The sequence below is a fragment of the Engraulis encrasicolus genome, chromosome 7 (assembly GCF_034702125.1).
Source record: "Engraulis encrasicolus isolate BLACKSEA-1 chromosome 7, IST_EnEncr_1.0, whole genome shotgun sequence".
In the NCBI taxonomy this organism is placed as follows: domain Eukaryota; kingdom Metazoa; phylum Chordata; class Actinopteri; order Clupeiformes; family Engraulidae; genus Engraulis; species Engraulis encrasicolus.
Genome location: NC_085863.1, coordinates 53,367,344 through 53,379,926, shown reverse-complemented (window position 1 = coordinate 53,379,926; position 12,583 = coordinate 53,367,344). Strand labels below are relative to the sequence as shown.

The following is a 12,583-nucleotide window of genomic DNA, read 5'->3' as shown; positions in this document are numbered from 1 at the left end:
AATGAATATTAGCTTTACTTAGCCTACGATGCGCTTGGAATGACAATTACCGTTACGCTATGTCAGATAGCCAATAACACCACGGAGACCATGCTTACTTTGTTACTTTCGTCGCTAGTTTTTGTTAACTTTTTTTCACTTACTCGTATATCCATGTCAAACTCGTGCAGGGTCTTTGCTATGGCGTGGGCGTTATTAGGAAACGACAACTCCATCGTTTGCAGTTGCGAGGACCTCGCAACTAGCCCCGTACGACTTTGTTGCGAGCGTCGATGTTGCAAAAGGCACGTGAGCGAGAACTTGTTGTCACGATGTGGTTGTTATTAAATACAGCGCATCTAAAGTCGGCCACAAATATGAACGAGACGATGAGCTCGCACCAGTTTGCTCTACTAACACACCACGTGTGAGGAGTGGGGGTACAGGCAATGAGGAGGAGCTGAAGTGGGGACCTGCGCAAACTTGTGTAGAGGTGTGAGACAAGACCCATATACACACGTGAGTGAGTTGTTGACCAACCAGTTCATGGGCGCGTGACCTCGGAGGCAGTCCGCCGACGAGCGTTGAAGGGGATAAGCAACTGCAGAGGTTGCAAGATCTGACTGCAGCCGCATTCATCCCGCGATAGTTTTACACCATGTGACATGTCACCTCGTCAACGCAACGTCGACGAAATTTCGAAGTTTGACAGGAAATCTAACCGTCATGCAGCATTTTCATCCAGGATGCATTGCTGTCTGCATGTGCATGTCTGCGTTGATGTCATGTCGAATGTACTTATCAGACGGCTTCTGACGGCAACGACACTGTTTTCACAGACAGCTGTCCTGTCCCTCCACCCACTCACGCCGTTTTCGCTCTATTTCACCGTCACAACAGTTACGCTGCTTTTACTTGCATTCATCGACACATAACCGTGCTTTAACCACTGCCACATTATTTTTCATCTGACCAAAACCTACAAAACCAAAGTAATCCGTGCTAGTCCGCTCATTGAACATATTTTATCAACACTAGTTCCACCGCGCGGGTATCAAACATGCAGCCAATGGGTGTGAGGCTGTCTTATTGTGATTAACGGTCAGCCAATGGATGTGGGCTACATCATGACGGTAGGACTAATATTCATGGGTAATGTAGGCGACGTTTTAACGTTCATCAGACGGCAGCTACAGATCTGTGCGGGCAGCTGTTTAACGTTCAGTCGGGCGCGTGCTACCGGCCAATTTGGCTCGTGGATGATTTTTTCTACCAGCCAAAATGATTTTTCACCCGCATTTGGCGTGTTGGCGTGCGTTAATTTAGAGCCCTGATCTCATCACCTCACCATCATTGAGAAGTGTACATCCAATCCTTGCTATATAATGGCTCCTGTTGCCACTATTACAGTGATTTGAACGAGTGAAAACTAGATGTCACAGTAGATTAATTACTTAACTATTAGGTATGCCCAGCCAACTCTAATATAAGGGTCCCAAACACCAATATCTATCGATAAATTAACCATTAGTTATCCGCAGCCAACTCTAATATAAGGGTCCCAAACATCAATATCTATCTATTAATTAACCATTAGTTATCCTCAGCCAACTCTAATATAAGGGTCCCAAAACCCAATATTTATGTATTAATTAACCATTAGTTATGCCTTACTTTTGTATTAAGTAAGTGTTAATTTTGGTCCTTAGTTAAGTATGACCTGATAGCTACTTAACTATTAACTGTGCCCTTACTTATATATTAGTTAAATAATAATATGCTATTAACTTGTAACACAAGGTAATAGTTATCTAATAGTTAAGTAACTGCTTACTAATGTTCAGCATATGCATTAATAACAATTAATATGTATCTAATGTGGCATTAAGTAATGATTATTAACCCTTACTTAAGTATTAGGTTGTAGCTACTTTACTGTTAATTATGGCCCCTTATTTGGAAGTGTTACCAATGATCTTTTAATGTCTACAACCCCCATACTCAAATAGCGGGGCATCTATTTTTGGCTCTCGAATAATTTTGAAAAAAAAAAAAAATATATATATATATATTTTTTTTTTGGTCCGATCGCGCTGTCCGCTCTTATTTTGAAATCGCGCCACATACGCGTGCTGTGCCCCGCCCCCTCAGGCAGTTTCTCCCTCTTTGTGAGTCACTGCAGGCTCCGATCCGGACAGAAGCACCTACGACGCTGGCATTAGAGGTTGTGAGGTAGACTACAAGGGAAGGACTGTATCAGAGCCTGTAAATACATTATTCACAAAGTTCTCTATGCATCGTTTTTGAAAGTAATGGTCCACATTTGATTGCAAACAGTGTGTTAGGACTTCGAATTGGTTTAGCAGTAGCTGTAGCTAGTTGCTAACACAAATGAAGGCAAACTGTGTTTGAACTCTGCTGGCAGCTAACTATTGGTAGCCTATTAAAAACGAATTGCTTAATAAACTTTTCACACTTTTAAACAGTCCCCAAATAGTTCGTTTGGAATGCAAAGACCCTCATAAGACTGCAAACAAAGTTATGAGCAACTTGACAATTTATTATTGGCTTTTGCATTTAATCAACATGGCATCAAATGTGCCATTTTCTTGTTGACAAAACCTGGTGTTCTCCTATCTATGTTGCTGTGTTCCATTACCCGTACTTAACGCCCTTTCCGCACTGTGTTTGGGTAGGCAGGGCGTTCCATTTCTAATCGCGAGGGTAAAGTGTACTGTAAATTACCCGGATAACGCCCCCAAAACGGCCATTTTTCGAAGTGTGGTGTTACTGTACACTTTTCGCACTCAACGGCCGCCATGTTTGTGACGTAGTTGAGTGTCAGATCTGTCAAACGGTTGAATCTCTGTGATAACAGCATAGTTTTGATTCCAAAGGCAATCGCCATGTGTATTAGAGGCAGGAGTAACTTTAAAAAGTGTTAGCATAAGGAACAGTGCCTTCCGTGTTGAATTGCATATTGGCGGTTGGTAAACTCGGATGTCACGCGACCAACTGTCATTTCCGTTAAGTGTATCAGACAGAACGGGAATCGGAATGTACTCGCCTCGTGAATTGCGGAGGGTGGAAAGGGTACTTCACTGCACTCAAACAAGGTACACAGTACAGAGGGCGAGTAATGGAACACAGCATGTGGGTCCTCTTTGTTGGGTCCATTATTGCCTCTGATTCTCATTATGCATGTGAGAGCTGCATAAACAAAGTCATAATAAGCAACATGTGTTTGAAAAGTCTTATCTTCAGGCTTATTGATTTTCTCACTAAGAAATAAATCTTTATGAACGTAGTCTGCAAATATAGGCTAACAGATAATCTTATGTCATTTAAAAAAAAATACTGAAGGGTGGGTGGCAATGAGAGCAAGGCAGGCACCTCACCCCACAATGCAGGCCCTTTATGAGAGAAATGTTCTCCCATCCTGTCACTAGAAACTAAATATCTGCTGTGGGTGTGAGTGTGTGTGTATTGTGCTTTCAAAGGACTTATCATGTTTTATTTTATTTTATGTATTTATTTATTTTTTGGGGGGGGGTGGGGGGGGGGGGGGGGGGGGGGGGGGGGGGGTGGGGGGGGGGGGGTGGGGGGGGGGGGGGGGGGGGCGGGGGGGGGGGGGGGGGGGGGGGGGGGGGGGTGGGGGAGTATGCGGGGGGGGGTTTGGGGGTCGTGTCGGCCCGGCCCGGCCCTTTATTGGGAGGAATTTGGAAAAACTGGCTCTCGGGGACTTTTAATTTAGTACCCCTGGTCTACAAACTATTTAAAAAGCATCTACAAAGTATTTACAAAGCTTTTTGCGCCTGTTATTCTAAAGAGAAAACACAAATTCACAAATAAAATCTCACGTCTAATATGTACAATATGGACAATTCCCTTTTAAAATGATCAGTAAAACTTAAGAATAACACTTGTAGAACACTTGGGTAAATACATAAGTTGTCTAGTGTTAAAAATAGTATTTGTAAATAAAAGTTTGTTAATAATTAGTTATTTTTTTACTAAATGTTACTACGTTGCAATTGCTTTGTAAGGAGCTTCATAAGTGATTTATAATACTATTTACATATTATTTCTAAATCATATACAAACATTTGTTAATCTCTTTTTCATAATTAGTTCATTATTTCCTAAGTTTTACTAAGTAAGGGTTAACGTTCGGCGAGAAGGTCGCTACCGTGGAATAGCAGCACGACAGAGAGAATCTTTAGACCCCGACGTGGAGCGGAGGGGTCTTGTTCTCTCTGAAGTGCTGCTATTCCACAAAGCGACCGACTCACCGAAAGTTAACCCGCTTATTATATGGATATACTTAAATGATTCACACATGCGGGGACATTATTTAATGTTAAGATTGTTGCTGCGCAAAACAAAACAGTGCCGTTGTGGAACACCGCTAGGCAACAGCTAGCCAGGACAACAGGTGTTGTCTATCGCAGCAGCTGATTAGAGTGACAAAAGACCGGACCCCCTGCGGAGTGATATGAAACATTCGCTTTAGCCACTGACTTGTATACAAGCCAGTGGCTTTAGCAGTGAACGTCTTGTTGCCATTGACAGCGGTAGCCAGGACAACGGGTGCTGTCTATCACAGCAGCTGATTAGAGTCTTGTTGAAAAGTCGCTTTAGCAGTGAAAAGTCTTGTTGCCATTGACAGCGGTCTGTTATAGACCAACCCGTCCGTTATCGAAAAATAACAGACGTCCGAACGTTGGGGAGCCCCGTTGAAATGAATGGAGCATTCGACAGATGACGTCACAACCATATAATAATACTTTATAATTGCTTTGTAAGCAGCTTTATATATAATTTATAATAGTATTCACATGTTATTTACCACTCATATACAAACATTCATAAATATCTTGTTCATAAATAGTTAAATATTTATTAAGTGTTACTAATACTCTACAAGTGATTTATAGTTGCCTGTTATTCTAAATCAAATTAAATCATACGAAAATCTTGCCCTTAAGTTTGACTTGGATTAAAAAAAATCTTTATGTAGACCTATCTACAAAGAAGAAGCGGATTGTGTAAGTAAACTCGTGTAAGTAAAAAAAAGTCACGGAAAGTCTCCATGACTACCATTCACTTTATTTGAGCAGCACTATGTGTGTTGCGCGTGTCGGTTCTGACCAATAGCTAAACGACTTCAGGGGGCGCATTGCTTTGTTGACAGAATTTGGTCAGTTTACTGAAATGTAAAGTCTGAAAGTGAACCCTACCAAAATAAAGGTTTGGATCAAAGCAAGTGAACTATCGGACTTTCCTGGTCTGAATACAGTGCCAACACCTAGAAAACTATTTGTAGGCAACACAAATTCAAATAATACTGAAATGGATGAATAAAAAAGAGGAGTGGATTATAGGCCTAGGCTATCGAAAAAGAATAGTCAGACTTATCCTTAGGGACATCTTTTTTAGGAAGTAAAACACAAAAAAGCATAGGCCTACATGACATAGCTTTTGTTTTGTTTTTCAACTCAATAAGAAATTGGAAACGAACTTTTAAAAAAAAAAGAAAATAAAAGCTAACAACGTAGGCCCTATATCTAAGAGAAATGGCAGATGATCCTGACTGCCCACCGAATAAAATGGATCAACTTTTGAATTACTGGGCTGCTAAATGTCTCATAACATATGCACAAATCTTTAATGATCAAATAGTTAAATCATATGAAAATCTTGCCCTTAAGTTTGACTTGGATTAAAAAAAAATCTTTATGTAGACCTATCAACAAAGAAGAAGCTGCTATATTAAGGAACATCCACTAGAAGAAATAGAAAATTAATTGATATAATATTAGGGGAAAACAGATTTACAGGTAAAGGTAAACTTTCCAAAAACTTACTTGTGTGTTAAATCTGCATAAAGACATACATGGAAAGGGGAATTAAAAATTGATATTACAATGGAAAACTGGGCGGATTCACTAAAAGGAAAATCCAAGAATTACACTAAATATTGATTACACTAAATATTGGAATGAATTTGCATGGAAACTTCAGCAGAGATGATTTTTGATCACACACTGGATAAATGTGGCCGGATGCAAACAAGAGGGACAAGCTGCTGGAGGAATTGTGTTGAACAAATAGCAAACAGTCACACATTTTTTGTCCAGTATTGAGTATGGTCATTAATATGAAACAAATGAATATTTTTTTCTGAATACAGTAAATATAAAGTACAAGATAAAATGCCACAAATCCTTAACCACCATAGCCCTAATAAAGAAATAAATGAATAGGCTACACTATTTAGACATTGTCAGTAGACCTAAATGTGAAATAATAAGTGAACAGTGATCCCTTGAAATAATGGGATTGTCCCGTAATTAGAAACAAAAGTACTGTTCTATATAGAGCTGAGACTGAGCCCACAATTTGGTTAAAATGCAGGAAATTGCTACCCTAGCCCGGCGAGCCAGACCCGTACAGCAAAAAGCTATTCAATTTGCTATTTTCAATTGAAAATTCAATTTGCGGTCGCTAGGGGCGTCTAGATTTCTAGGCTAGGAAATTGCATCTAAGAAATACAAAATGTTCTGGGCGAGGACCTCCATACCCCCCGCCAAGATACCCCCCGCCAAGACCCCCCCCCCTGGTTGGTTCTGCAGCCGGGGCTGCATTTTGGGTCTCTCTGCAAAAGAACTACCAAAAGCTTGGAAATGACCACAATCACCAGACCTTAGTGGCATAACACAATAGAAATGTATTTTAAATATGGAGAAACTAACTTTATACCCCAGGAATCAATTACACAAATAGCAGGCTACAAATTATATCCAATCGTTTAATTTACAAAATAACAAGCTACCGGTACTTTAAGGACAAGGAATGATATGATTATAAATCAAAAGAGCATCTCAACAGTCAAAGAGTAGGATTATTCTGCACTACTATAGCCTATATGTTTTTTTTCTTTTCTTTATTTTTTTCTCTCTCGCTTCTTTACTTTTTTGGTGTGATGATCAATACATGCAAGTTCTTGGATTTTTTTTCTATTTTAATTTCCCATTTATTGGTTTATTTCACCTCTTTAGCCTATGTTATCACCTTCAAAAAGAAAGAAAATGACAGCAAGATGGAATCAGTGAGTGATCAAAAGAAAACTATGTTTTTGTAAACAAACAAACAAAAAAATGGTAAATGATCCCAATCAACTCTAGATCGCTGAGGTCGTCAACAGAATATTCCTGTGCATGGAAGTCAAAATGAGAGCATTTTAAGATATATTTTTATTGAAATGTACAGTAAGTGTGAATTAAGGCCTAATTAAAATAACCAAGTAAAAAGAATGCCCTGAGAAATGAATATGGATGGGGCTTGTGTTGTACGTATGGCTTGTGTTCATGCATGACTATGTACAACCCAAACCACACCCATCTAGACAAAATGCCGCCTGAGCATTGAGAATTCCCCGACCCGCCTACAGGCGCAGGACAGAGTATCATTACAGCACACACAGTAGGCTACATACTTCCCCCATTGCTGTAATTTCCTCGTCTGATGCATCGGCCAGTTTCATTTCACTTCATGTACAACCCAAACCACACACATCTAGACAAACTGTTGAGCATTGACATATCAGCTGTTAAAGAACCTCAATATGAGTACGCCGCTATGCCGCCATGGATGACGTGGAAAAATCTGTGCTGTCCTTAGACCTATAGACTTGTACTGGAAAAAATGCCTTGTGATTTAGACTTTGGCATGTACCAACTGGTCTGCTAGACGAATTGTGTGTGTGTGTACTTGCTTGTGTCTGTGTGTGTGAGGGGGGGAAAGAAAGAGACAGAGAGAGCATTTGCGTTTTTTTTGTGAGAGTGTGGATGTGTGTGGATGTGTGCGGGCGTCTTTGTGAGTGCATTGAGTGTACACGGAAATAAAACCATGGAGGTAGAACATACTGTAACACTAGAGTTCACACGGAAATTCGCGACAGCACTAGAAAAGGCACATTCACCCTCCCATCTTGTGTAGTAGGCACCTTCAGTCAATGCAAATCAATGGAAAACATGCCCACCTGTCAAAAAAATTGACTAAAACTATGTGAATATGAAGTAACACATTAATCAAAGAGCAGATTTGAAATGTCAGGCTAAATATGTACTTACTTGTATAGTTTGTTGATGGACATTTCCACATTAGGCTATTATAAGAACAGTCCACCATTTTTTTGATTTTCACATATTTCCAAGCATTATTCACAAATGTGCATATCATTTTTGTCTATGTGTTTGCATTGCCTATATAAATCGTAGCAATGCAATTCTATGGGACCAAACAAAACATTCTCAAATGTAGGCCTACTTATGAACTACTTGAATGTAAAATTCACCAAAGTGCAAAACAGCTATTTGATCCCGTCCTGTGATCACTGTGGCTTGATGCTAATGTTCCCATTTACTTCCAGTGATTATGGTAAGCTATGCTAATAATTCTGATCCAATAAATAGTGAAAAACACTGAAGAAAATGATATGCACATTCATGAATAATGCTGGGAAATACTGCAAATATGTGAAAAACAAAAATGGGTGGACTGTTCCTTTAAAGGGACACTGTGCAGGAAATGGTCAAAAAAGGTACTGCAACTATGCTGCTCATTGAAACTGTGTCGCCTATTGCCAAATTTGACCTTTTCATGTTTACTAAGTAATAAACTAATATTTTCTAGTATGGCCCAAGTACAGTCATTTTTGCAGCTATTTCTGGAAATTCAAAATGGCGGACCATGGAGAAGATCCCCCTTTTCATGTAGGCCTATGAAAAGTGCAATTTTTCTAGTCATAATGAATACTTAGAATTTCATGGTGGTGGTAAATATTCCTGAAAAAGGTAACATTAGTGAATGGGTAGCATGAATTCTGGAAATAAACAGCTAAAAATCTCACACAGTGTCCCTTTAAATCAAGTGCTTTCCCAGGGGCCCCTTAAGGCCTAGGTTGAAATTGCACCCTAGGAGAGGGAACATGATTTCGGGGAAATAGGCCGGTTAAGGCATGTGAACGTGTAGTAGAGACAATCAGCTGACACAGGGGCCGGTGCAGGATAAGAAGACACAATATTTTGCTTTTTTTTATTGTTGTGGTTTATGGACCTGCACCTGATGTATATGTAATTTTTTTTTTTTAGGTTACTTTTCCCCAAAAAGGTTCATGCATACTTGTCTCATCTAAGACCTTTTTTCCTTTTCATCTTTTTTTTCTATCTCACTTAAAAAAAAAAAATAGGTAACACTTTAGAATAGCAGGCGACTATAAATCACCTGTATTAGTAACACTTAGTAATAATGAACTCATAATGAACAAAACATTTACACATGTTTGTAAATGATTCAGGAATAATATGTAAATACTATTATAAATGATTTATAAAGCTGCTTACAAAGCAGTTATAAAGTATTAGTAACACTTAGGAAATAATGAACTAATATTAAAAAGACATTTACAAATGTTTGTTTGTTATCAAGAAATAGTATGTAAATAGTAGGCCTATTATACATAATTTATAAAGCTCCTTACAAAGCAATTACAACGTATTAATGAATTATTAACAAGACATTTACAAATCCTTTTTTTAACACTGGACAACTTATTTATTTACCCAAGTGCTCTACAAGCAAGTGGTATTCTCAAGTTTTACTGATCATTTTAAAAGGGAATTGTCCATATTGTACATAGACGTAAGATTTTGTTTGTCAATGTGTGTTCTCCCTTTAGATAAGCAGGTGCAAAAAGCTTTTTGAATAGTTTGTAGACATTAGAAGATCATTTAAAAGGAAATTGTGCATTTTACATATTACATAGACGAAACAGTGGAACCATGTCCCCTGATATCGAAACACCTAATGATACTCATGTCATTCAGGTTCATTTTTGAGGATGATCTATTTAAATACCACAGTTTACAAAGATTTTTGAAAGTGCCAAAACATATGGGTTCTGGAAGGGGCATCAATATTTAGTGGTGTCAACAATAATTGTCCTGCCCCGCATTGCGATGCATTGCCGAATCGATTATTCAATTATTAATTGCAAGTGCCATAATCGATGCAGCATATTGTTTCAAGTTCCAATTACTACTGTGGATACTTCCGGACTGGAACAAATTAACATATAATTAAATTAAAGCACTTGAAAATTGCAAGACTGATAGAGACTCCTTGTATTGCCTCATGACAGATGACAATTTTGTCTTGCTTTCAGTAGAAATGTAACCTGATGCATTGCAATGCATCGCAGAATTGGATTGAATCGAATTTAATCGAATCGAATCGTTACGTCCAGAATCGAAATCGAATCGAATGGTGAGGGCAGAGCCAATGCACTATCAACATTTGCAATGCATTACTACCAGCATTCACAAATGTTTTTGATAATATCTACAAAATATTTACAAATATTGCTAATCTAAAGTGAAAACACAAAGTCATGTAACTAACTAGGCCTATTTAGGCTACAAAGCTTTTTGCACCCGCTTATCTGAAGTGGAAGCACACTTAAACAAAATCTTATGTCTAATATGTACAAAGACAGTTAGCCTACCTTTTTAAATTATATTAAATATCTACAAACTATTTACAAAGTTTTTTGCGCCTGTTAATCTAAAGTGAAAACACAAAAGCCTACCTCTAAAATGTACAATGACAATTACCTTTATAAATTATATTTTAATGTCTACAAACTATTTACAAATATTTTTGCACCTGCTTATTTGAAGTGAATGCAAAAATTCATAAACAAAATCGTACGTGTATTATGTACAATGACAGTTAATGATATTAAATATCTACAAACTATTTTTAAAGTTTTTTGCGCCTGTTAATCTAAAGTGAAAACACAAATTCATATACAAAATCTTACATGTAATATGAAGGCTACAATGGACAATTCCCTTGATCAGTAACACTTTAGAATAACTTGCTTGTAAATATAATATAATATTGTAAATATATATATAAACAGAATAACTGCTATAGGCTAATGTTCACTTCCACACCTCTAAGCCTGTTCCATTCTTGGTCGTTTGAAATGCTTATGAGGCTTCGAGCCTCGTCTTGCGAGTGTACTACTTCAAGGCTATGGCACTCCAAGGGGCGCCTTCACCTTGGGCAATCAACTCAAGATCGTTGAGGTCGTCAACAGGATATTCCTGTGCGTGGAAGTCAAAATGAGTGTATTTTACGGTCTTTTTTATTGAAATGTACAATAAGAATGAATGGTCTTATTGAGTTGGTCGAATTAAAATAACCAAGTAGGCCTAAAGAGATTACATCAGAGAGAAATAAATAAGGATGGGGTTGAACAGTAGTGGCTTGTGTTCATGTAATCCAAACCACACCCATCTGGGCAAAATGCCCAACATGCAAAGTTCCCGCCCGAGAGAGGGAATAGGCCTATCATAGGCTACATACAGTAGGCTTCTTCCCCCCATTGCTATGATTTCCTAGTTTGAAGTATCAGCCAGTACCACCCTATTTGAAATGTATATAGGCTATATAGGGCTGTAGTGCATACTTGGATGTAAAATCATTGCATGGCTTTGTCAGGCTGCTCCCTACCTTTGTGGAACAGGAAAAAGACTATAATACAAAGTGAATCCTGCAAAACATTTTATACTTTTTAAATACCTCTATGAAATGACTAATTTCAAGGCTGTTTAAGTGTCATACAAGCACCTGTAAATGGTATTGGTGCCCTATTTGCTGGTACTCGCCGATACCGATACCACCATTTTGGTGCCGATCCAGCGATCCATCGATACTGGTATCGATATCCATGCAACACTACTTAGAATTTAGACTTTGTCATGAATCTACTGGTCTGCTGAGGGTGTACGAATTGTGTGTGTGTGTGCGTGTGTGTGCGCGCATGTGTGTTTTGTCTGTTTTTTTTTGTTTGTTTTGTTTATTCAATTTCATGACTAAGGTGCTGTTTCCACGTAGCTAGATATTTTTTAGCAGGGTATTTTTTTCTCCTGGTTAGGTGTAAACGCAACATGTGGATAAAAATAAATCCTCCATTGTAACAAATGGGTTTCAGCCCCCTTAACAGGATAGTTTTTCTCCTGCTTTTTATACCTGGATTTAAACCAATGCAAAACCAATGCAACCAGGAGAAAAAAATATCCACATATAAAAATATCCAGCTACGTGGAAACGGCACCTAATTGTAGAAGTAGGCTACATTTTCTTAATAGTTCTGTAATTTCTGAGTTGAGTTCAAATTTCAGTTTGTAGGAAAACATTTGATTTATTAATCGTAATAAGCTCAGCTTACATTAGTTTTTAGAGGGACTGCAAATGTATATTACAAATGTAATTTTACAAAACATGTACATTTATACTGACCCCCCCCCCCCCCAATAGTCTATATGGTTGCCTGGTCAGCAGTGTTGGGCAGTAACCTAAGCCTAATGCATTACAAAAGTAGGCTAATTCATTACTGTAATGCATTACTTTTTTGCTGTAATGCAGTAAAGGCGTTACAGGGCAAAAAAAATCTGTAATTTAGCCTACTTAGTTACATGCTAAATAAATAAGTTACAATGCCCTGGATTTTAGTGGTAGCCTATAGGCCCAA

General features: G+C 38.3%; 1 protein-coding gene across 1 annotated transcript in view; it reads right to left on the bottom strand.

Moving 5' to 3' along the window:
- c1qc (complement component 1, q subcomponent, C chain) overlaps positions 1-215 on the bottom strand; it is a 116,503-nt gene extending 116,288 nt beyond the window's left edge. Inside the window, exon 1 of the mRNA XM_063203952.1 lies at positions 144-215. Coding sequence (XP_063060022.1) covers positions 144-215 — 72 coding nt within the window. The remainder of the gene's footprint in view (positions 1-143) is intronic.
- Positions 216-12,583: the final 12,368 nt, after the last annotated feature.